This window comes from Malus domestica, chromosome 13, assembly GCF_042453785.1.
Source record: "Malus domestica chromosome 13, GDT2T_hap1".
In the NCBI taxonomy this organism is placed as follows: Eukaryota; Viridiplantae; Streptophyta; class Magnoliopsida; order Rosales; family Rosaceae; genus Malus; species Malus domestica.
Window position 1 is genome coordinate 7,550,242 of NC_091673.1, and position 26,522 is coordinate 7,576,763.

Sequence of the window (26,522 nt, forward strand, 5' to 3'; positions counted from 1 at the left end):
AACCGTGAATTGCACTAATTAACCCTCAGTTTTTCCACAAGTTATTAGGTTGGATGATCGCATACGACAACCCAAAACATTCCCTACAAGTTCCCTACATGAATTGCATAATAGAGATACAAGCAAGAATCATTAAGTTCTATGAAAAACATAAGCATTGACGAGGCACTCGTTACTATGATTTGCATGAAACTTATGCCAAGAATTTACTTAACGTGATTGTGACTAGCAACCTTCACTACTTGTGAATATAAGTTCATAACAATTAGGTGAAACTCCCTTATATTCTAGCGTCAAATTCATGCATGAAAATTAAGCGTGCACTCTCAACCAACATACACAAATCAGTTTTTATACGAACGGATAAGTAAATTGAATTCACAACTTATGAATCACAACTGGATGTAATCAAATCATATTGCAAGCATGAACATAGTTTCGAATCACCCCCTAACTAAGAGGGGTTTAGTTCCTCATACTTACAAAGCAAAGATGCATAAATTTAGACATTAAAAACAAAGATAGAAAACACCTAGAAACGCTCCAACACTCCCGAGGCTTGGGCATAGGCACGGCACAAGATGTTCCTTCTCTTTCCTTCCTTGCAAGCAGCGGCACTAGAGGTTTTGGACGGTTTTGGGTGGTTTTTATAGTGTAGAATGGATGGGGAATGGTATGGAAAGGTTTAGGGTAAGTGTGGAGGAGTGTTTGAGGGTTGGAGGGTGGTGGAGAACTAGGCAAAGAGGGTGGAAGAAGGTGGAGTGGCTGTTATGTTTTCTAGGCACTAGAATGGTGTTTTTGGGGTGTTTTGCTTCCTAGGGTGTGTATGGACGAATTGTTGTGATAAAATGATGAATATGGGGGATTTTCCTTTGGCCAAGGGGTGTAAACATGTATTTATAGGCCCCAAAAACCTTAGAAAATCAGGTTAGGTTAAGGATGAAATGCATGGCAATTTGTGTGTGTGGTGTGCAATGGTCCAAGGGTGAAAATGCAGTAATGATGCAAAGTGTGAAGGGTAAAATGGAGTGGTGTTGTAGCTAGGGAGCATGAATGATTGTGTACATTGCATAGAGATGGAAAGGGAGGTGAAATGTGTCAACAAATGGGTCAAAGGTGCAACAACATATGTTGCACATGGCATTGGATTCCAAATGTGAATGATGGAGCATCAATTGGTGCATGTAATGGATGTAAATGTTGTCTAAAATCTAATGAGTGAAGGGAACAAGAGGTATCAAGCAATTGAGTGTAATAATTAAATGAATTGAAGCATGAAATTAGAAATTATGTAGGGGACAAGAGTGATCAAGCATGGCATGGAATCCAAAGGGAATTCTATGTGGTTTGCATGGCAAGGAATGCAAGTTGGGGTGACAGATTTTTGGGCTGTTTTCTTCATCTTTTGGACCATAATTCTTCATATTCTTGGCCTCTTTAGTTCTTAAATTCGTCCATCCACTTTGGCCCATACATTTGCTATCCATTCCAAGCCTCATTTTGCTCCAAAATGCTCCAAAATGCATCTTCTTGCCTACTTTGTCCATAAAATCTGAAAACACATGAAAATGACTTTAAACATTAAAATAACTAAGGAAACACGACATAAATGCACAAGAACAAGCCAACTAAGTCGCATAAATATGCTCCTATCATTGCTGAGCAGAAAATATGAATACTATAAATACAAGGCTCGATGCAACGTTGAAAAGCTCTCTCCAATTCAACACACAACTGCCCTACGCAAATTCCCTCAACAACCTTGAGATTTTTTCTTTTCTCTTTTCGCTGACATACCTTCAATTTGGATAAACAACACTGTGAAGGCAACCGGTGATATCTTCAGTTGGCATAGACAGCACTGTCGCCGTAGAATCAGCCGATCTCGCAACATCTTCAGTTGGCATAAACAGCACTGCGTCGAGGGCGACTGGTTATCTATCCAAATCTCGGTCGAGAAGGGTTTCTGAATCCTTAAGCTTACGTGGCACGCAAGCCGAGTAATCTATGAGCTAACTACGTCCTTCGGCTGAATGTGGGGTGTGCCAACTCGACGGCCAAGCTCGGTCGATGAGTAAATGTGTTGATGTTGCGTTGGGTATGCGGTTGACTTCGTCTTGTGATTGCGACCGAGGAAGGAACACGTCTCGGCCTCTTGGGTTCTCGAACCTGAAGACAAGGCTACTATTCTTACGAAGTTCACAGATCGTCGTCGTCGGATTCGATCACAGTGATGGTATTCGTCAGAATAAACTCACGCCGAATCGACACCAAAGTGTAAGAGCACAAATACTCAAAGCGGATATAAGTCTTAACAGTAAACATGGTTCGGCCGTCGAAATGCCGAACTCTAAATCCCACTTGAGAGTATCCAATCATAAAATAACTCTGCGTGCAATGTGTCGAGCCCAATAAACTGTAACACCTCACTTCACCGAGAAGGTTGATAAGATAACCTCGACCAATAAGGATTCGAAAACCCTTCTCGACCGAGACTTGGATAGATAACTTGTTGCCTTCGACGCAGTTCTGTTTATGCCAACTGAAGATGCTGCGAGATCGGCTGATTCTACGGCGACAGTGCTATTTATGCCAACTGAAGATATCACTGGTTGCCTTCACAGTGCTATTTATCCAAACTGAAGGTATGTCAGCGAAAAGAGAAAAAATCTCAAGGTTGTTGAGGGAATTTGCGCAGGGCAGTTGTGTGTTGAATTAGAGGGAGCTTTTCAACGTTGCACCGAGCCTTGTATTTATAATATTCATATTTTCAGCTCGGCAAGGTCTGACAATATTTGTAAAGTCCAACTGCAACTCAAACTTGTGAAAAGAAATTTGATCCATATCAGAGGGCTATCCTTCAGACTGCAATGCCTTCTCAAACAAATCAAAAGCCTATCAAGACTTATCACATCATCTGACCAAATAGTGATAACCACTATTATATATATATATTTGGGAGACTTTCGTACGCACGGCATAGCCGCATTGACATGCAGGCCTACTATATAATAATAATAATAATAATAATAATAATAATAATAATAATAATAATAATAATAATAATAATAATAATAATAATAATAATAATAATAATAATAATAATATAGTAGATATTTGAGAGACTTTCACACGCACGGCATCTCATCATACTGATTATCCCATTACATCCATGTAGAATTGCTCCACGCGGTTCTGTATGCAAGATAAAATCACATAACCTTAATTAATTCGAACTCTGTTGTTGTTGCCTTCATTGGAGGTAATGAGAATCTCACTTATCCTGTCGTATAAAGAAAATGAATCATATTGAAAGATAATTATTACGATAACGATCATAATAACAAAACTATCTTCATTTTTCATCCAACGGTTAGGAGCTAGCTCTCTTAACAGCCTCGATTGCTTGGGCCGATGGTGTAAAATCGGGTCTAAACATTGCCCCCCCAGTTTCCTTGAGCTTCGGCTCATAAGCTGAATGGTTAAGGAAATTAATTGTACGTGACCAACAAAATCCCATTGTATTGCCGAAAAAGAAACTTTGTTCCTCGGCAATAACATGTATGTTCTGCTAATGCTGCAGCCTTCCTCGGCTATCACAACTTCATACCACGCTCGGCAACTTTGCCAGAAGGTCAAGAAGGAGAATAACTGGGGTTGAGGTCGATAAAAACAGTTCTTGGAGCTCGGCTTGCCGATATATACATATCTATAAAAGTAGCATGATTGTCTAATGTGATCTGCCAGCCATGCAGTTGGCCTATATATATATATATATATATATATATATATATATATATATATATATATATATAAAGAACTTGCCGAGCACCAGTTCGTCGAGCTCGGCATGTATGATATAGGTCGAGAAGAGTTGGGGGTAAAGGACCGAGAAATAAAAAAATCTTACTTGGCAGCTTGTTTCTCGGCCATGTATATACATACATATATATATATATACACACACATATATATAAATCCCAATGACTTGTCTCTATCATGTGATTGCATATAAATGTATAGATATACAACTACCATTCACCTACTCTGTCTTCAGTTTGGCTGGACCTTTCGAATCCCAATACTTATATATATATCCATGACGTGCAGACATCAAGATGAAAAGCTGAGAGATAGTGTGCATAAAGTATGTATAATTTGTTTTTCTGACCTTGAATCTGCCAATGCTTACAGGGCCACCATATCATCTTCCTGATTCTCTCAGCCTCAGCTGTCACCATATCGTCCTCATGATTCTCTCGGCCTCGGCCTAGCCTTTTTTTTTTATTTTTTAAATCCGCACCATCTTGTCTCCCCCTTTATTTTCTTAAGTATCGGCTTAATTAGGCAGATAATTAAGAAAATAATTTATTCCTGTTCTTAATAAAAGAAAACAAAAGTGGCTGAACTAATAAAGAGGATGAGGCCAACGATGTTTTATTCCAAGCCGAGATCTTTGTATATCAACACAGCCAATCAAATTTTGCATTGAGCCGAATAAAAAATCATCTCCAAATATGCTTGGCTTGACAAAAGATTTTTTTAACATCGGCCACCGAATGTGTTGAACAATTAGTATGCCCCCCCGTGCATAATAATTTCACCGATTTCGACTTTTAACTCGAACAACTTAGCCAAACGAGATTTCCCCATATCAACTTTATCACCAATAATCATGTCAATTGGTGTAGTCTCGGCGTCTAAGACCATGTCTCCAATTACCATATCAATTGATGTGGTTTTATGGTCTGAAGTCATGTATAGGTCTTGTTCGTCATTGGAACACTCATCTGACGAATCATTTTCCAAGTTGATTTGTGACTCAGAAATTTGAACTTTTTCTTCTAGGCCTACCACACTTTCAGTCTCAACCGAGACAACAGGTGGCCTAGGTGTTTCTTCGGTCGTCTTGGCAATTTCCTGAGGCCGAATTTTGATTGTGGCCGGAACGAAAACTTGCCCCTCGGCTTTTGGACTTAACCATTTTTCAAATGGAATTGATCTGTAGTCAGAAACGTAAGGAAAACGTTCTTCATCTAGCCAGGCATTAAATCAAGCCATGTCTTCGTTTACCCATTGCTCTTGTAGGGGAACAGGAGCTTTTATTCTCAACATATAAGTAAATGACTTTTGCATTTCTCTATGGCCACGAAGAACTTTTTCCACTTCCAAAGATCTTTTACATTCCTCATTGTGTTTTTTCAATTCCTCTAGGAGCTCGTACAATCGGCTACGTTGAGCCAGATTGGAATCTTGATATATCATATGAACTTCGTAGTATTAGCACTAGGTCCCACTGGGCGTGCCAAAATGTTGACCCTAAAAACTACCAAGCCTACGTGGCACGCATGCCGAGTAATCTATAAGCTAACTACGTCATTCAGCTGAATGCGAGGCGTGCCAACTCGACGGCTGAGCTCGACCGATGAGTAAATGTGTTGACGTTGCGTTGGGTGCGCGGCTGACTTCATCTTGCGATTGCGATCGAGGAAGGAACACGTCTCGACCTCTTGGGTTCTCGAACCTGAAGACAAGGCTACTATTCTTACGAAGTTCACAAATCGTCGTCGTCGGATTCGATTATAGTGATGGTATTCGTCAGAGTAAACTCATGCCGAATTAACACCAAAGTGTAAGGGCACAAATACTCAAAGTGGATATAAGTCTTAACAGTAAACGTGGTTCGGCCGTCGAAATGCCGAACTCTAAATCCCACTTGAGAGTATCCAATCATAAAATAACTTGGCATGCAATGTGCCGAGCCTAATAAACTGTAACACCTCACTTCCTCGAGAAGGCTAATGAGATGACCTCAACCAATAAGGATTCGGAAACCCTTCTCGACTGAGACTTGGATAGATAACTTGTCGCCCTCGACGCAGTGCTGTTTATGCCAACTAAAGATGCTGCGAGATCGGCTGATTCTACGGCGACAGTATTGTTTATGCCAATTGAAGATATCACCGGTTGCATTCACAGTGCTGTTTATCCAAACTGAAGGTATGTCAGTGAAAAGAGAAAAGAAAAAATCTCAAGGTTGTTGAGAGAATTTGTGCAGGGCAGTTGTGTGTTGAATTGGAGGGAGCTTTGCAACGTTGCACCGAGCCTTGTATTTATAGTATTCATATTTTCAGCTCGGCATGGTCTGACAATATTTGTCAAGTCCAACTGCAACTCAAACTTGTGAAAAGAAATTTGATCCATATCAGAGAGTTATCCTTCAGACTACCGTGCCTTCTTAAACAAATCAAAAGCCTATCAAAGAGACTTTCGCACACACGGCATCTCATCATATTGATCATCCCATTACATCCTTGTAGAATTGCTCCACGCGGATGTAATGGGATGATGAGATGCCATGCGTGCGAAAGTCTCTCAAATATCTACTATATATATATATATTTGGGAGACTTTTGTACGCACGGCATAGCCGCATAGACATGTAGGCCTACTATATATATATATATATATATATATATGTATAATAGTGGTTATCACTATTTGGTCAGATGATGTGATAAGTCTTGATAGGCTTTTGATTTGTTTGAGAAGGCACGACAGTCTGAAGGATAGCCTTCTGATATGGATCAAATTTCTTTTCACAAGTTTGAGTTGCAGTTGGACTTTACAAATATTGTCAGACCTTGCCGAGCAGAAAATATGAATACTATAAATACAAGGCTCAGTGCAACGTTGAAAAGTTCCCTCCAATTCAACACACAACTGCCCTGCGCAAATTCCCTCAACAGCCTTGAGATTTTTTCTTTTCTCTTTTCGCTGACATACCTTCAGTTTGGATAAACAGCACTGTGAAGGCACCCGGTGATATCTTTAGTTGGCATAAACATCACTGTCGCCGTAGAATCAGCCGATCTCGCAGCATCTTCAGTTGGCATAAATAGCACTGCGTCGAGGGCGACTGGTTATCTATCAAAGTCTCGGTCGAGAAGGGTTTCCGAATCCTTATTGGTCGAGGTTATCTCATCAGCCTTCTCGGCGAAGTGAGATGTTACAGTTTATTGGGCTCAGCACATTGCACACCGAGTTATTTTATGATTGGATACTCTCAAATGGGATTTAGAGTTCGGCATTTCGACGACCGAACCATGTTTGTTGTTAAGACTTATATCTGCTTTGAGTATTTGTGCCCTTACACTTTGGTGTCGATCCGGCGTGAGTTTACTCTGACGAATACCATCACTGTGACCGAATCCGACGACGACAATTTGTGAACTTCGTAAGAATAGTAGCCTTGTCTTCAGGTTCGAGAACCCAAGAGGCCGAGACGTGTTCCTTCCTCGGTCGCAATTGCAAGACGAAGTCAGCCGCACACCCAATGCAACGTCAACACATTTACTCATTGGCCAAGCTCGGCCGTCGAGTTGGCACGCCTTGCATTCTGCCGAAGGACGTAGTTAGCTCATAGATTACTCGGTCTACGTGCCATGTAGACTTTGTAGTTTTTAGGATCAACACCCTCATAAAACAAAAATGATACAAAGAAAAGAGTGGGCAACATGAAACCTAAACCCTCCAAAATCAAACCTAAAGATCTAAACTTGCCAAACCTAATTCCTATAGCCTTGATTCTTAAACCTTGGATTAGAGTAAACAGCATTACTCTCCAATTTTCTTATATTGTTCAAAACTAAATCCAAGTATCTAGATTCAGCCCAAGTTATTGTGAACCAATTGCTTAACTAGTAGTAATGTTATTCGTGTTCACAAGTCCTCATTCCTTAAAATATTCGACAAGTCAATAATTGGTACGTTGAAAGTAGATCAATTTGTAGATGTGAAATTTAGGTCCAGCTCTCGTAATAAAAAGAATACTCCAACATGTTTCCAAAAAAAAAAAAAAGAGAATACTGCAACTACCATAAAGACATTTTCAAAATTTGTTAGCGTATTATACTTTAAAAATATAATAGCAATTGACAAACATTTCACGATCACATATAGTAATCTTTGTACAAGCTAGCAATATCCCATTGAGTTCTGTTTGACTTTCGAAGGGTTTTCCACCCCTTAAACTCTCTATAAAAACTGTGTTGGCAATTGTCCGTATCCATAAGATCCCTCGTCTATTTTGTCACCGAACACTTCAATATATAGTTTCACACTGCTTAGCTAGCTAGCTTGCAACACCAATCCACCATGACTAAATTGGAAGTGGAGGTTGTCTCAACAGAGACCATCAAACCCTCATCTCCAACCCCAGACCACCTCCGCCGCCATAACCTCTCCTTTCTCGACCAAATCCAACCCCCAATATTCATGCCCATGGTCCTTTTCTTCCCTAAGGATCCTCACACCACCGAAGACCCCACGGAACGCTGCATGAAAATCAAAACCGCCTTATCGGAAACCTTGACCAAGTTCTACCCGTTAGCCGGGCGAGTCAGAGGCACCCAGTACGTCGATTGCAACGACGAGGGTGCCTACTACGTGGAAGCCAAAGCCAACTCCAACATCATCGACATCATCCAAAACCCTAACCCTAGCGACTTCAACAAGTTCATACCGTGTGCGCTCGACGCTGCTAGCGAACTCCCCATATGCCTACAAGTTACGTTCTTTGCATGCGGAGGCATGAGCATCGGTATGGGCATGTCGCACAAGGTCGGAGACGCCCTGTCATATTTCACGTTCCTCAACAGTCTCGCCGCCACTACTCGCGGGGAGCCCGACTACGTACACGCCCCCGAGTTCGTTTCCGACAAGTACTTCCCCCAACAGGACTTGTCCGGGTCCTACCAACATAGGAGCGGGATCATCAAGCACAACATTTCCACTAAGCGCTTTGTGTTCGACGCTCCAGCGGTTTCCGCTCTCCGAGCCCAATCTACAGACGTCGAAAACGAACAAGCGAGGCGGCCTACACGTGTGGAGGCCTTATCGTCTTTCATATGGAGACGATACATCGCGGCCTGCACCAGCCAACAACAAAACAACAGCGCTGACGATGTCCCAGCAATGTATACCGTGTCTCATGCGGTAAACCTGCGCACGAGAATGGACCCACCGCTTCCGGAGTATACATTCGGGAATGTGACCCGAACAACAATCTCCGTCCCACCCATACAGTTGGAACCGAAAGAAGGATCATCATCTGACCCTTCTCTATATTCTGTAGTGAGCCACGTCAGAGAGGCTCTTAAACAAGTTGACAGAGAGTACATAAAGAAACTGCAAGAGGGGGAGGGGTTCTTGAGTTTCTTGAAAGAGCGGAGCTCACAGGTGAAACGTGGAGAGGTGGTGTCGTTTAGCTTCACCAGCTTGTGTAGGTTTCCAATTTACGATGCTGATTTTGGGTGGGGGAAGCCAGTTTATGCCGGGTCCGCGAGTTTTACATTTAAGAATTTAGTGAGCTTATTTGACACAACAAGTGGCGACGGTGTGGAGGCTTGGATTAACTTGAAGGAGGAAGACATGGAAAAATTTGAAGCTGATGAGGAGGTTCTCAAGTATGTTTCACCCAACCTGAGTTCGAAGAATTCAGGGTGAAAACTGGTTTACTAGCATGGATTGATGTTTGTATGCATTTAATTTGTTACTTTACAGTAATTTCTCTGCGTTCTATTTCATTAAAAAAAATAATAGAGATATTATGTTTTTAGACCATATTTATCAACATAGAATGTAGCGTTTGATGGTTGAATTCTATTTCTTTAATGATTTAAAGAAGAAGTTTAACCATCAACCGCCATATTGTATGATCTACAAAACACAGTTCAAGTAAACAGTCTCTCTTACCATTATCCTTTTGTTAATATCTGTGTGTAAAATTAAGTTGCAACATGTCAAGATGTTTATGTATATCTATTTTTTTTATAATGTTGCGTGACAAGTTTGTTCATGATTAATGTCGTCGAATAAATTGGAAGAAAAAATTTCTGTCATTACAGTTGTCTTGTTCTAGCATTATACCCTAATTAATAAGATCTTTCGATGCTATAATAAGAAGATAGTTTTGTTTCTTTCCCAAGTTGAAATTAATAACTGGACAAAATTGTGTTTTCTTATTTCAAAATACGCAATTATTTATTGAACTAAACTAAATTTTTTATTAGAAATTAATCTCATAAAAAAGGTAATTACTTAATTAACTACATATGTGGCCACAGGATGAAATTCGACATAGTCTCTTCGGACCCAAAATGGGTGGATAACCGTAACTTACCACTCGTTGTTCCCCTTTTTAAAAAAATTAAAATTAAAATTAACTACATCTATAGATCCTCAACTTGGGGCCTAGATCCTCTATATACATACGTACATACATATAGATACGTTTGTAGATCATTTAGTTTATATACAAGTGCTTCACTTTCGAAGTCCTATAATATGCCAAATAACATAAAAAAGCACTAAATAATTAAAAAGAACAAATTGACGGTGTGAATAATTAAAGTAACATATTTATGATGAACTGTTCATTTATTTGATATACTTGAATGGCTCAATGATCTACAATTTGAATAAAATTTTATGTATGGATGATTGAAATGAAGATTAAGAAATTAAATTGTTTCAATTATGAAAGTTATACGATGCAAATGCATTATTTGTAAGGGTGAGATATGTGGACTCCCAATAAAAGATGCAGAGATATTATGTATGTATGGGGAAAACATTATCTTTCGTTGAATTTTATTATTAATTTTTCCTTCTAACCAACATTTGCCACCTATTGTTGTTTTCTAAATTAAATAGAAAAATTTAGGAGCATTTTTTTTTTTTTTGTGTCGATAAGATAAACTTTACGATTTAATGGAGTCCTGCATACGACTTTCTATTCCTCAATGATACACATAAAAATTGTCATAGAAAAATCAATGTGTTGTATTCGTCAATAGAGAAAAAAGGAGCTGGAAATATTGACAAATACGCAGATAATAGGTAACGACATGTGTGAAGGCACTGTATGGGTCTCAGTCTCAGAGTTGGATGATTGCGACGGCTTGGGGCACTAATATCTTGATAGGTAGGTACGTTGTCTCATGCTCCGACTCAGCGACAATAACTGGATGGGTATTAAAAAAAATTAATCAACAAAGAAAAGACGTGCAGAAAAGGAAAAAACAATCAGCAGGGTTCAAATGGGGACGAGCTCAGTAATATGTTCTAACCAAGAGCATGCTCTCCCTACTGAATATAGAGTCTCTTTTTCTTAGACTATGTGGTTCCAAAAAATTGTAATTATTCACCGTTTGCTCTTAATTTAACAATGGATGAGAAAATACAATAACAAAGGTTCAATAATTTTTTATTGTTGGATTAAGATTGAACAGTAGGTAACCACAATTTCTTTAAACTATGAAGTCTAGAAGAACGAAACTGCTTACATACTCCTTGTGAAATACATCACACCCCCAAGAGCTCACTGTTGATCTAGGCATTTCCTTTTGATATTTTACCGATCGATCGGTTTATTAGTATTGTTGACATATAACTTCATAATACACTCTGTTTACTCCTTTTTCTCATATTATTTTTAATTAAACTATTAGTATCCTTTTGCATTCAAATTTACTACCTAAACTACCCTTACAAGCCTAATTCAAAATCATCATCCATCTGTCAAAAATAACATATTTTCTTATATGAGAGTGTTTTAGGGTTTTAGGTGAATTGTTATTAGCACTCCAAAAATCTCACTCTACATTCTTCACAAGTGTATTTTTCTTTCCAATTATATAAAGTTTGAAATGCAAAATGAAATTTAGGAGTATCAATAACAATTCCCTCGGCCAAAATAGAACAATAAAACTGAAACTGAATTTATTTTATTTTGGTAATTAACAATGTCATATAAATCCTTTGACAAATTATTCTACAGCTGGCCCAATTGTCGATCTGATTAAATGTGTCATGTAGATAATGTAATCTATATAACGTTAAACAAGTATGCCATCTACCTATAGATAATCTTTTTAATTGTTGATATGTATATGCAAAGACTTTTACTGAACTCTTTATTATTAGTTTTTTTTTTTTGAAACAAACGATATTATTTACACTAAATGAGAGATGGTAGGCTTAGGCTTAGTTTGGTATTGCTGTGCTTTAAAAAAAAGCGGCTGTGAAAAAAAGCGGCTGTGCTGTGAGAATAAGCGGCTGTGAAATAAAGCAGCAGAGTGTTTGGTAAACTTTTTTGTAAAAGTGCTTTTGAAAAAAAAGCAGTATGATAGTGTTTGGTAAACTTTTATGTAAAACAGCTGTGGCTGTGTGAAATGACCAAAAGGGTATAATACTAGATGTGCTATTAATTTAATTTTCTTAACAAATAAAGATGAATTATTAAATATACTTTATTTTTAAAAGAAAAATATTTATAAACTTTATCTTAAATATTAATTAGTATGACAAACTATTTCAATTGAAATATTTTAGACTGAATAGCTAGAATTCATTAGTACAATATTGTTAATGTACTTGAAAGTAGTCTAATTAGATGCATTCATCAAACTTGCCGCTATTCTATTTCTTAATGCCTCTATCTCATTTGATCCTTCAACTTCATAATTTCGATATTCTTCATCATCATCATCACTACTATCGCTCTCTTCACAATAGTCTCTGGGGTCATCAAAATGACGATCACGTTCAGAATACCTCCGTATGTAGTTATGAAGAGCCATTGTAGCAATGACAATCTTCACTTGCTTATTGAACAGGTAATTAGGCATATCCCTTAAAATTGACCATTTTTTCTTCCATACCCCAAAAGTTCGTTCAATGATGCTCCTAAGAGAAGAATGTGTGTGGTTGAATACCTCTTTATGACCCGTTGGTTCGGCACCCCTACGAAAGTCTGGGAGATGATATCTTTCACCTTTATATGGTCCCAAATAACCTCTCATTTGTGGGTATCCCGCATCTACCAAGTAATATTTTCCTGACAATTGAAAATTTTGTTTTGTATTGTATTAATTATACAAAGCAAGTATGTAAAATGTTATAATATAAGTATGAAGATTACCATTTGGAGGCTTAGGAAAGTTTAAATTTGGATTTCGTAGCACAGATAGAAAAACCCTTGTATCATGTGCAGTGCCTTCCCATCCAGCACAAGCAAATGTGAATTGCATGTCAAAATTACATGCAGCCATAACATTTTGAGTTGGTATTCCTTTCCTACCAATGTATGGAACTTGATCCGGAGGTGGTATTGAAGCCTCAACATGTACTCCATCTATGGCACCAATACAATCCTAAAAATAATAACATTGAAAAAAACCGTCAACCTACACTTATAGTTTGCAAATAAGTTAGAAGACGAGTCAAAATTTACCTTAAAATAAGGCATGTATCTTGTATCTCTCCTTATTTCTTGGGGAATGCCACGAAACTCCGAATCCATCGGTTTGATAATATCTATTGCCATCTTACATACGATATCCAACATAGCACCAAAATATCTACTAATAGTCTCACCAGAATGTTGAAATCTCTCTTGCGCTAATCTATTTTTCACACCATATCCCAACATATGCAAGAACATTGCTAATATTTCAGTAGCACTCATTCTCCGTGAACCTTTCAATCCATAATTAGTTTGCAAGTCATTGGATAATCTATAAAAGACATCTTTGTTCATCCTAAACATTCTATAGCATCGCACATGATTTCCTTGTAGTACTTCCATCAACCACATATTACCTGTTTGGGAAGAATTCATACACGGAGTTTTGTGGATATATTTTGAGTAATATGTTTCGACAGCTGTCGCTATAGTGCATATAATTAGACCATCCTCCAACTCCTCAACATCTTCATCATAAGTGTTCATATTGAATATACACCTGTAACCTAACACATAATTGAACATTCCATAAGTCATAATCCAACAATCACTAAGAAGTCATAATCCGACATTCAAGAATAATCCAACGTTTAATAAGAAATCATAATCCAACATTCAACATATAATCCAACATTCAATAAACACAAAATACAAGCAACAAGCAACATTCAACACATAATCCTAATGCAAAGTACAAACCACAAATAGTCATAATTCATAGTTTTAGCTCTCTATTGTTGTTTGTTGAACATATATTTCAACCAAGTCAGCTGCACTTCAGGATCAGTCATAGTGGCAAACACCTCTCGCTTCTCTGCACTACAAAATAAACATGTAGCAAACAACCATAACTCGCTAGGTGGCTCACAACCAGGCAATTGTGCAACAGATGCTATCGCTTCCGCAATACTACAGCCTATATGCGGCGGCCTCATCAATGAGTTTGCAGAACTCCTACTTTCATAAACTTCAACAAGACGGTCAATTTGACCAGAAAGTTTTGCAGCACCTCCAATTTTTTTCCCCTTCTTATCAACCTTCTTCTTTTGAAAATCTCCTTGGTTGGTCGCTCTTTTTTTCCCCTTCCTAGTAGCTTGCCTTAGATCCTGCATGGTCTCACTTTCTTCCTCATCATCCAAATCAATTTGCCCTATAGATTCATCTCTTGACTCTGGTGGTAGTACTCCAAATGAAGGTGCCCAAGCATGTTCACCGGTAGCAATTGTGTTCGAGAACATCCTATCTAACTTATCCTCCATCTCAGGACTAATGCCTTTTTTCCGCAATTTTCCATATTCTTTGTTTATCTACAAGTAAACAAAGAATATGGTTAATACATATTCCATGATATCATAATACATATTCAAAGATAAATACACAAACCTGAATTTTATTATTCCACCACTCCTCAGAGGCATCAACGGTGCCCTTGCTCGAATTCCACCCTAGGCCAGTTTCTTTACCAATTAGCTCTTTCCACAACTTCCACTCAATTTTAAGTGCATCCCACTTATTTTTCAGTTGCTTTCTATCATAATCATGCCCTGTCTCTGCCTTGAAGTTAGCTCTAATATTTGCATATCCATCTTTGTCAAAGTGAGTGCCCGGACGATGTCTGGCCTCAACCTCCTTGATGCAAACATCACAAAATATAGATATATTGTGGGCATTCCATGTAGCCACAGGATTTGATGAAGATGCCCCCTTCTTTGCCATCGATACCAACTACTGAATTGTATATATACATATATATATTTATATATTAAAACAAGAACAAATGAAAATTTTCTGAAAAATATTTCTTGCTTATGGTTTCATACTTATATATAAAAGCCTATGAGAAACATAAACCTCTTTTTATTGTTTTATGCCATATTTCTGTGGGGAAATTGAAAGTAATTAATCAGCAGATTGCTAGTATTATGCCAATAAATTGAAGATCTAAACTTCAGTTTCTATGAAGCAATGATTCACCTTTTCCACACTCACTAGAGGTTTCTCAGTAAAACCCAAATTCAACAAATCACTAGAAGAACAAAAGGAAAGACTCCACATTCAAACAATGCACACCAACATATTAGGTAGATCAGTTCAAATCAGAATAATACATCACAACATATCAGAGATACACACACACACACACATACATACAATAACACTTAATACAACAGATAATGAAGTAAAGCAGTAAACTTTCAGAAGCCCAAAGAAGTGTAATTGAACACACAAAATCTTGAAAAAAATAGTGGCACTGACCTCTCAGAGCAGAGGAACTTAGAGAGAAAATGGAGGTTGGGAATGCAATTAAAGAGTGAAATGTGATGAGGGTATATAAAAAGTGAGAGATGGGGGTTTTTGTTGGTGAGATAAAAACAAAAGAAAAAGCAAATAAACCGCATGTATTAATTGAAATCTATTTAGCTAGGTATCCAGAATATTCCGCATGTATTATGGAAATGATAAGAAACTGGGCAACTTTAATAATAAAATGCACAATCAGGGCACATCTACAGAGTTGCAGATTTGATAAATCATTTCCATGGGACATTAATTTGCACGTAAAAATGTGAGAACTTAGAAATACAATCTGCTTCTCACTGCTGAAGTTTGGTATTTTCAATTATGTTAGTTTTCAAGTATCAAAAGATGATGATGCTAGACAGCTACCAACCCAAAAACAAGCAGCATCCTATAATAATCATCAGCACATAACACCTTAAAAACAAATCCGTAAATTCGAAGTAAGAAACCAAACAAACAATTAAACAAATAAACCAAGAAGCAAAAGCAAATAAACCACATACAAAAGCATTGATTTCAATTAATACTAGTAATCACAACAAAATCAAAAATTTATTTGCAAGTTTCCAAAATTAACAATCGAAGTATTTTCAATTATTCTTTCTCTTTCCAGGAAACAATTAAATATTAACGAAAACCATAAATACAATACAATAGGAACGAACAATACCTAGAGCAAGACGGAGAAGATGAAACCGTGGCGGTGGAGATTAATAGACGGGAGGAAGCACAGTCTGAAAATGCAACATGAGATGGAGGATTAATAGCAGTGTACTGGCAAGCATCAACAGATAGAGAGGATTAAAAATGGATATGCAAAAATGCAGATCCAACAACAACACACAAATCTTCTCAACCGAACATCAATAGATAGAAAAGGCAGGGGAGAGTGGTTTTGCTGCTCAAAAGGCAGGGGAGAGTGCTTCATGGATCTCATGATAATAAACCTTAATTCAAACCCCAAAACTGAAATTTAGAGAATTAATTCAAACCCCAAAACTGAAAATTAGAACATTAGAACATTAACAAATGTAACCACCGCCCTATCAATTGAACCCAAAAACACAAAAACAAATGTTAACTAGGTAATCTCCTCTCTTTCATGATTTCCTTAAATAACTAAATCAATTTTGCACAAGACATAGACAAAGTACGAGGAACGAATCAGAAAAACAGAACCAAACGAATCACACGAACTGATGATATATAGGAAAGAATTTTAACATTAAAAATGCTGTTTTTTTTTTTATACTAATTGGATACATGGGAAGAACAAAGATGCAAAATTTATAGCAATTTTACCTGGTCTTGGGAAAATTGAGAAGGTGGTCGACGCCGCAACCTTTTCTTCACTAAGAGAGGGCAGTGAGGAGGAAGAGGTGCAGCGGCTGCATACGAGAGAGAGCTGAGGCGAGAAAATTTTAGGGTTTACGAGAGAGACCTGTCTTGGGGTAATTTTGGGTTATTCAAAAATTTCATTAACTATTTTACTGTTCACCCGTGTTTTTTCTCTTCAAAGCCGCTTTGGGCTTTTGGAAGCTGCTATTTGCAGCTTCCCCATTTTGGCTTATTTTGATCTCAAACTTTGAAAAAAAGCTGATTTTCAAAGTTTACCAAACAACTAATCCCTTTGGGCTTTTTTTCATAGGAGCTTTTTTTTAAAGCACCTCAACCCCAAACTGGGGCTTAGTCTCACAATGAGCTAGCAATAATGTGGTTAAAATTCGCCTTTGACGAGAATTGAACTTATGACCTTTCACTTACAAGTGAAGAGGAATACCACTAGACCGTAGTACTAAGTGACACTATTATAACATGAAAGACAGGAATGATTGCATGATCATATCTGAGTAATTAACTTGTAATTATATTAGTTTTCTACCATTTCTGGGCTGTTGCTTTCGTTACCGTACGTCTTACCACATATTAGTTTTGAACTATTTGTTTACTAATGCCTGAGGTTTTACCGTCTAGAGACTAGAGTTTTCTTCACAATCCTAACAATAATAATAATATTTTGTTGTTTGGGTTTTGGAGAACTTCCGCTGGACAAGGAATTTTGTTGTAGAACGTACGGTACCGAGTTGGTTCTTTCCATGTCGTAACTAATTATTGAGAGTGCCACCTTTGTGTCTACCCAACCTTCAGCCTCCTTTGCAAAACCCTAGATCTAGGAATTTCACAGCTGCCGCTCCCTTGCTTAGGCTTAGAACTGGTGGCAGCCCTTCCCCCTCCCTCTCCTAGCCTCTCCTCCCACCCATTTATCCTCTATGTTTCTGTACTCCTTTCTCACATTTCTTGCAGCCCCCCACCCTCAACCCTCGTACCTCTTCTTCCCTCCCCTTTCCTCTTTTCCTATGTTTTCTAAAAGCATCTCTAGAGACCCTAAACGGAATCCGTATAACTGTATAGTCCATAAATATAGGGACAAAGAGCTTCCAATGAGCTTGAATTGAAGTCTTCAAGGTATCTTAACATATAGGGACTTGTTAAATACCTCCAAAAAATTATCAAATATGAAGACTACATATAGGGACTCAAAGAGTGCCCTCCATTAATTTTGAGCAGGATGCTGCTCTTTATGTTTTTTTCCTTGTTTTTTGAACCCACCCATGTGGAGTAGCTTCTCACTTAATTTTCTCATGTACGTAGGTTTTTTTTTTTTTTTTGTGAACTCTTGAAAAATCAATGGTAAAGATTCATTTTTTGTTTTTTTGTTTTTTATCAAGCGTCACAATACTCCAACAAAATGAACAATAATTTTTTAATATTTTAGTCCCTACATTTAGGGATTATACTATAAGGATTTTTCATTCCAGGCAATATTTTTTTCAGGACTCGAATATTCCTTTAAAGTCCTTAAATGAGTCCTCAAAGTTGGTGTCTCACATTGGAAATGCTCTAATGTCTCCAATTTTGTATTAAACTATGGAAAGGGTTGGACATGGGGTGTTTCCGGCAACGGCTTTCTCGATCACGTGCTTGCAGTGGTTGGTGGTGTAGCTAGATCTGATGTTGTAGCTTTCTCTCAGTCGATTGAGTTTTTCCGGGAGCTTTGCCCTTGGAAATTATGTTCAGACCATTTCAGGTTCGTCGTGGTGGTGGGCTATGACGGTGCAACAACGTGGGTGGCTATGGCCTGGTAACCCCTCTACCACCCACACTGTTTCTGCCACCCTTGCTAAAATTGTGACCCACACCAGCTGACGAAAATTTTGGGCAGCTCATGGTGCTAATAAATCTTATGCAGGTTTATGGGTTCGTGGTGGCGTTAAGACGAAGATGATGGCTCAAGTTGGGTATCCCTTACGACCCCACCCTCTGTGTGTTGTCTAGGCTACAGTTGGCGTCGTACGTGCCTTTGCCTCTATGCCTCCTACCAATTCTGCACTTTCTTCTCGTGGACATGTCATGAAGCCGCATATTATACGATATTTTACTAAATAGATATCCGTGTTATTAACCAAGTAAGAATGATAAGGGGCACACAATGTCGTTGCATAAGGCACCTCGAGGTGCTGCCGAGGAACTGGAGTCGAGCACAAGATGAGAGAATACATTTCTATGAAAAAACAATATCCTATAGAAAGAAGTCTTCTTTAATTATTTTCCGGCCACCATGAGATCTAATTCAATCTTCATAGATTTCTCAAGAAATTTTCCTATGTGAACTTCTTTTCCTGGAGAATAAGCAATTTGGACTTGTCATTCGATTCATAACCTTTCAAACACAATCACTATCTATCGAATATTTTATTTTTTAATTTAGTTTTTTTATGTTTTGCTTGTCTTGTTTCGACGATTTGTTCATGTCGCTACGGTGACTGTGGCCCCGCTGCTTGTGATGACTTTACGTGAGGGTTTTGATGCTAAGTATGTCACCTTTATTGTTTTTGTGACATATATGTCTAGTTCTAGTGGTGCGGTTTGTGTGGTAGCCATATAGGGGTTTAAAATCATTTATGTTTTGTGCTAATTATCTTCAGATCAAGAAATTGGTCATTGAAGCATATATACCCATCTAACACCTCTTGTAATTGATTGTTCTTGGTAACGAAACTCTATCGCTTATGTCAAAAAAAAAAAAAAACCAAACAAGCAAACAAACAAACTAATTATTGACTTTGTGTGTTCATGACATGCAAAATATATTGCTTCACCTAATGATTTATACCTGTGGACATGCAATTCGCGGGTAACGCATATAAACATCGCATTTGAAGGGTTATATTGAAGGGTTTCGAATCTTAAATATAGTCTACTTCTATTCATCACCAAACCTATTCTCAGCACTAAACGAACCGCAATGGCTTGAATGAACCTTTAATCAACTAGCTAGCTAGAAATATTTATTCATTTCGAAGCCGAGAGTCTAATATGAATACAAGTTATATATCCAATTGCTTGCAGCATTTACATATTTTATACAATTGTGACTTGAAAAATAATGAAGTTGGTTTGCTAGACAGTTCTTTCATTAATGCTTTCTGGCTGGGTATTTGTTATCGGTAGTGACATACTCTGCTTTAATTAGGAAATTAGGAATCGACCTTTTGTCAGGCGTCATGGATGAACTCATCTTTGCCTTTGGTTATTGCATGCCCTAGCAGGTTTTTCATTGTGGTTTTTTTTTTTGCCCGTATTATATGATTTTTACAAGAATCGGGAGTTTTTACAACACTTATGTGATGGACAATAACACTTCATGGTTAATTATGTCTGCATGATGAGAGGTAATAAAGCTTGATGAGCACTTTATCTGATTGATGCGCACTTTATGTAGCTAACCCTTGATTTCAAGCCGTTAATTATAAAACTTTTGAAATGGAAAACGAGGTCAATCTGGTCTGCATTCTGCACGTAAACTTCTTTTCAAGTTTTATTTTTTGCGGCTCTTTATATCATGATAGGCTAAAAATCAAAGTAGTGGGTTAATCCTAATCCTAAGAGAGAGAGTTCTATAATATTAATTGAACCTTGTAAGTATATCATGCGACTCTGAATTTCTCTGATAGTGTCCGCGCATAAAGTCTACAAAGCTAAATCCCTTTACTTACTAATATGCATACGACATTAGAAGATGGATATTCAGATTGCAGATTATTCATGTATTTACTAGCTGTAATCTTAACAAAAACCAGGCCAATTTTGTAAACTGAAGATAGAAAACCAAAATTTTTCCAAACTTCACTACAAATATAAGGAATTTAACTCCTAATTTTGGTGGAATTAGAGTCTTTGGAGGAAATGGTAATATTTTGATTCCTGAGTATATGTACTGCTAATTTCTTACTGTGAAAGATCTTCTTACTTATATTTTCTGGTCAGAAAGGAAAGAAAGGTTTCCTGGGTAGATTTTTTTATACATTTATCTTTACGCGGCCTCTTATGATATCGATCTCATATAATTGCAGATTTCAAGTGATATTTATATACATCCTAGTTTGTGAAAAACCATAGAAAACCCCCAAAAATGGACAGAAGAACGTCACCGTTTGTCATACGAACATCATGAAGCCGAGTTCTACGGAGGAGTTTTGCACTCAATGATAGAGACTAGCAATTAACGGATTTTCTGTACTGGCGATTATTATTCTTGATGAATTGACCTAACTAAACTCTCTATTTGAATCTTCAATTTTGGGTGGTAGAATATAATATTTCTGGGTGGATTGGTCAACGACTGTGTGCGGGTTTTGCATTATTCAATTTCTTGACAATGATACCCCATCTTCCTCTGGTGTAATTATAAGATCGTATTTTTCTAATTTGCGTAGACAATAATAATAATACTCGTACATTAACTGTACACAAATTAGAGATCTGAATCCGGATTGTGCTTCCTAATTATAATATGTACTAAGTTTACCAACTAATAATTAGTGTGGTGGAGATAATCCTAAACCAATCGAACATATATATATATATACAATTTATTTTGAGTGGGAGGAAAGATTCGAACTTAGGGTTACCAATCCCTTTAATATTAGACAGAAATATTTTTACACCAAAGATAAGATAATTTATGTATGCACTTCTTGAAAAAAGTTGAGGTTTCCTTTAAAACTAAATAAGAATATGGGAAGTAGTCTAATTTACTTATAAACTCATGCAAGGTCCCTCACTTCATCAACGTGAGACTTATTCTTAACACGCCCATCACAGGTAGCGAATTTTTAAGCCAAACACGTAGACAATATACTACCAAGTGACATGGAGCATGTGACATTTTTTAGCCAAACATATAGACACAAAGTTGATGGACTCATATCTGTTGGGCCTCACACATAGGACAACTTGCTTTGATACGATAAAAAAAAAAATTGAGATTCCACTATAAAATCAATTAGAGTTTTTGCTTATAAATTTATGCAAAGTCCGTTATTCTATCAATATAGAATTCATTTTCAACGCTTCTCTACTAAGAGATGTCGTTTACTATGTTTCATGTATATATGAAAGATGGTCTACCAAATAAAGTACAGGTATAATACATTGCAAAGCTTAATTCAATTATACAAGTTACTTATGGTCTAATTATCCAAGTAATGTAACACAGAATGTCAATGTGAACTGAGACGCATAAGATGGTCAAATATTCCATACAACTCGCCATCTTTTGTCTGCCAAGGCGGCGCTTAAAGCCTTAAAGCGCACCAACCAGAATTCCCATTTCTTTTTGGAGTTATGCCAAACCTGGTCAAAACTCAAAAGTACATTTTTTAGTTTGTATTTACTCGTGCATATATTCGTTTAAGGAGAAATTTAGTTCACATTTTTTTTTGCTACTCTATTGATTAAAATCTTATTTATTTTCAATTTTTGATCAAGCTCCTTGGGTAGTAATAACATTATTAATTATTTGAATAATAAAATATTTTTATTTTTAAATATAATCCTTTAGTGTTAAAAATGTTACAATTAATATATTTATATTTATGGCTAAATTTTTTATCATATATTTTTATTTTTAGTTTGTACCTATTTTTAATTTGCACCCATATATTAGTTTCTTTTTGTGTCCATATTTTTTAAAGTTTTATTTGTATTTGTACCCATGTGTAAACCGTTATGTGATATTGTATATTTAATCAATGATAGAAAAATTACATATGGTATATTTATGTTTTATGCCTAAACTTTGTATCATATATTTATATTTTTAGTTTGTACCCACTTTTAATTTGCAACATTTTTTTTAAATTTGTAGTATTTTATTTTTAGTTTTATTTTGTACCCATGTATTAATTTATGTTAGCACCTATATTTTTAAAAATTCATTTGTACTCATAATTTTTTAATCTTTTCTCTGTACTCTAATTTATTTATAATGTACCCATTCTTCTTTATTAATGTACCACTTTGTTATATGTGAAATGTACCAATTTTTTTGTAAAATGTACCAATTTTTTTAACGGATACATTTTTTTGCCATTTATTATTTCTTATTTTTACATAGTTTTTATCCATTTATTCAATCAAAATGTTTGAATTTTTTTATGGTAACCGTTTCTAATATTATTATAATGAGGGATTTTAAATTTATAGGATTATAAATCTCATAAAATATTAAACAATTAATGTCAAAACTATAAAAATATAAATATTAATTGTAATATAATGAGGTGTACAAAGTCAAGGGACTGTGATTAAACTTTGTATACCATTAAGGTTTTAGTCAAAGAATGTTAAGGATTAAGGACCGCATCCAAAGTATCCCTTCATTTAATCAACTCTATATATCCGCGTCCAGAAGACTTTGAAATCTCCGTAGAAATAAAATTCTCCGCCTACTAATCAAGTATTTTGAGTTATCATGCATGCATGAAGTGGAGAGCTTAGCACTATCACCATCACCTTATCCACTGGCTCCAACTTGATTAAACTTTTGATTTCTTGCGCCAAAAGCATTGCAGCGTTAACTGCATTTAGCTTGAGGAAAAGTAAACGCGTCCATATGCATGCAACGCGTTAATAACATAGCAAGAGGGCCTGCTGGTTTGGCACCACTCGAGCCGACGAGCACTATAAATTTAACTCCCTAACGGAATAATCCACAACACCGTCTGCTGCCATTTGCTGCATACAACTCTTTCACATATCAAAGCAAATTACATTCTCATTGCTCATCAACATTACTGTTACAAGATGAAGATTGAAGTAATTGAGAAAGCTTGCATTAAGCCTTCTATGCCAACCCCACCCCACCTTCGTAAACACGAGTTTTCTTTTCTCGACCAAATCGCCACTCCCATTTTCATGCCTATGATCCTTTTCTACAATAATGATCATGGCAATGACGCCATAACATACTCAGACAAGGTAAAACAATCCTTATCTAAGACCCTGACACAATATTATCCATTGGCTGGACGTGTCATTGAAAATGCCTACGTCAATTGCAATGACCAAGGTGCCCCTTACGTCCAAGCCCGAGTTAGGTCCCCGCTTTCTGATGTCATATCCCAACCCGACCCAAACCAACTCAACCAACTACTCCCATGCAAACTAGACAATGTCGGTGACTTGGTTCTTGCTGTCCAAGTCAACGTGTTCGATTGTGGTGGCATGGCTATTGGAATTTGCATTTCTCACAAAGTTGCTGATGCATTGTCACTCATCATGTTCCTCAACAGTTGGGCATCGATATCTCGTGGGGATTGCAACATTAAAAATAGTACAGTCAGTCCTCCAATTTTTGATTTGGCCACGCACTTTCCACCTAGAAGCATATCAGGGTTCAAACCAAGCACTGGGATCACTAGAGAAAAAATTGTTACAAAAAGGTTTGTTTTCAGTGCTTCCACGGTTGCTTCTCTTAGGTCAAAATATACAGATAATAAAACCAATGAGAGAAAGCCAACTCGGATTGAGGCCTTGTCAGCATTTATATGGGCCCGGGTTATTGCCTCCACTCAAGGAAAGCCGAACCCTAACACTCTTTACAAAGTGCTTCACGCCGTTAACTTACGGACGAGGATGGATCCACCACTGCCCGAATACCATTTCGGGAACGTGAGCCGGTTTGCGATGTCATCGCCGTCGTTTGATGAGGGAGAGGATATGTGTTACGGGATGGTGGGCCAGATGAGGGAAGCAATAAAGACAATCGATGGTGATTACATGGCCAAAATCAAAGACGGCAACGCGCACTTGAAGTTTTTGAAGCAGCGAGCGGAGGAGTTTATGAAGGGTGAAGTGGCGTCGTTTAGCTTTACCAGCTTGTGCAGGTTCCCACTTTATGAAACGGACTTCGGGTGGGGCAAGCCAGTGTGGGTCGCGTCGGCCAGCCTTACATTTAAGAACCTGGTTGTTTTCATGGATGCTGGGTCGAGTGGTGGGATTGAAGTGTGGGTGAATTTGAAGGAGGAAGACATGGCTAAGTTCCAAGATGATGAGCAACTGCTGGCATGTAGTTATCCAGCCCAAGAGGCTAAGGTTTAGTACCTGCTCGGATATTTGGATTATGTTGCTAAATTTTTTGTATTTTAGTTTCTTACTAATTCGTTTTGTATAATACCAAACATTTGGATTGAATAAGCTGTTCATCGAGAACAAAGTCTGTTTGCAGAAAAATAATTAAGGGTTGAATTATTTACTTTGTCCTTATTTACAGTCTAATACTTATCTTAAGGCATTCCCCTAAGCGTTTCAAGGCAATTAGCCTATTGCTCTGCGAAAGGTGATATGCAGGTACATCTTATTTTTGTTGTGTAGAAAAGATGCTTCATTCAAAAGGAAACGCCACGCTAATTAAGAATTTAGGATATTGGAATGATGCTTTCATTCAACGTTTAAAGACACATGTGGGTGGAGAAAGTATTGTATGATATTGGGATACCCCAATATGGGGTACAGTTTTTTCTTTGCTGAACAACACAGAAAACACAAAAATCCAACACAACTACAAGGAGGGATGACTGCGTTGGCACACCCCTAATTCGAATGATAGAAAAGAAGGGCATTGTAACTGCTGGGGCACTAAAAGATCAAACTCCCACCCTAATTTTTTTTTATTTTTTAACAAACGATATTATCTATTCAGGGAATGGTTGAGCTTAGTCTCACAATGAGCTAACAATAATGTGGTTCAAATTCACTTTTGACGAGAATTGGACCTAAGATCTCTTACTTACAATTGAAGAGGAATACCACTAGACCGTAGTACTAAGTGACTCCGTTTGGGCCCAAAATAACACTTTGGGCCAAGCCTGGAGTTACTCTCGGTCCAATGAGTATCGAGAATATTCTTTGTGACGCGCCCGACCCTGATATTTCCCGAACACCAGGGTAGGCATGTGCTGGCCAACACCCGAAGGTGACGAAGCCATATTAGGATGCATGAGAAATAATAAATAAGAATATAGTTATGAATTTAAATACAATGATTAAGCAAAAGAGGAATGTGTTCAGAGTATACAGCTAATTCGAGACACTAGAAAGGAAATAATATAAAATTAAATGAACAAGGAAATTGGTCCTACACCGAGAGGACTCGAAAATGCCGATGCGAAAATGTCTTGATGCCGGGATTGTATGCCTCGATTCTAAATCATAAGGGGGCGCAAAACAAACATGAGTGGACCAAGTTGATATATATATATATATATAATACTGAAATAGTTATCAACATACTAACCCCCAAAGTTTAATGAAAACTAATAGCATAATAGGTGATAGATTTGCCGAAAACCCTAGCTTGCCATAAAACAATGTATACTTTATAAAGATATAAAGTCGAAAACATAAAACAATGTAAGGTCGAAAGTATGTACGTAGAATATGATAATGTCAAAATAGATAAGTAATAACATATATGACACACCCCGACCCGAAATGTCCACTAGAACTCCGAATCGAGTTGTGCTAGCCAACACCTGGAAGGTGACGAAACCATAAAGTATAGTGATGT

The 26,522-nt window shown here is 37.3% G+C and overlaps 3 protein-coding genes across 5 annotated transcripts; 2 read left to right on the plus strand and 1 right to left on the minus strand.

The window, feature by feature from the left end:
• The first annotated feature begins 8,157 nt into the window (after positions 1 to 8,157).
• Positions 8,158 to 9,507, plus strand: LOC103423814 (stemmadenine O-acetyltransferase-like). The gene has a single exon (XM_008361900.3). The coding sequence runs from the start codon at positions 8,158 to 8,160 to the stop codon at positions 9,505 to 9,507; it is 1,350 nt and encodes a 449-aa protein (XP_008360122.2).
• A 2,827-nt stretch (positions 9,508 to 12,334) lies between these two features.
• LOC114826016 (L10-interacting MYB domain-containing protein-like) lies at positions 12,335 to 17,302 on the minus strand. Of its 3 annotated transcripts, XM_070811195.1 has the most exons (5): positions 16,913 to 17,296; positions 16,281 to 16,344; positions 13,298 to 13,815; positions 12,986 to 13,217; positions 12,335 to 12,901 (listed from the first exon to the last, which is right to left on the minus strand). In XM_070811195.1, exons 3-5 carry the CDS (start codon positions 13,793 to 13,795, stop codon positions 12,450 to 12,452), a joined length of 1,182 nt encoding a protein of 393 aa, XP_070667296.1. In that variant the 5' UTR covers positions 13,796 to 13,815; positions 16,281 to 16,344; positions 16,913 to 17,296; the 3' UTR covers positions 12,335 to 12,449. The 3 variants fall into 3 exon arrangements, with proteins under 3 accessions (XP_070667296.1, XP_070667297.1, XP_070667298.1); XM_070811196.1 differs by lacking the exons at positions 12,335 to 12,901; positions 12,986 to 13,217; positions 13,298 to 13,815 and adding exons at positions 13,881 to 14,616; positions 14,693 to 15,037 and having other exon boundaries at positions 16,913 to 17,302; XM_070811197.1 differs by lacking the exons at positions 12,335 to 12,901; positions 12,986 to 13,217; positions 13,298 to 13,815 and adding exons at positions 13,881 to 14,616; positions 14,693 to 15,034.
• A 6,353-nt stretch (positions 17,303 to 23,655) lies between these two features.
• On the plus strand, positions 23,656 to 25,219 carry LOC103452080 (stemmadenine O-acetyltransferase-like). The gene has a single exon (XM_008391563.4). The coding sequence runs from the start codon at positions 23,759 to 23,761 to the stop codon at positions 25,052 to 25,054; it is 1,296 nt and encodes a 431-aa protein (XP_008389785.2). The 5' UTR covers positions 23,656 to 23,758; the 3' UTR covers positions 25,055 to 25,219.
• Positions 25,220 to 26,522: the final 1,303 nt, after the last annotated feature.

What these genes read in the sequence shown, in the direction of transcription:
- LOC103452080 (XM_008391563.4), top strand. Translation starts at nt 23,759, where the DNA reads ATGAAGATTGAAGTAATTGAGAAAGCTTGCATTAAGCCTTCTATGCCA.
- LOC103423814 (XM_008361900.3), top strand. Translation starts at nt 8,158, where the DNA reads ATGACTAAATTGGAAGTGGAGGTTGTCTCAACAGAGACCATCAAACCC.
- LOC114826016 (XM_070811195.1), bottom strand. Translation starts at nt 13,795, where the DNA reads ATGAACACTTATGATGAAGATGTTGAGGAGTTGGAGGATGGTCTAATT. An exon ending in GATACATGCCTTATTTTAAG is followed by an intron (nt 13,218 to 13,297) that starts GTAAATTTTGAC and finishes TATTATTTTTAG; the next exon opens with GATTGTATTGGTGCCATAGA. An exon ending in CTTTCCTAAGCCTCCAAATG is followed by an intron (nt 12,902 to 12,985) that starts GTAATCTTCATA and finishes TTCAATTGTCAG; the next exon opens with GAAAATATTACTTGGTAGAT.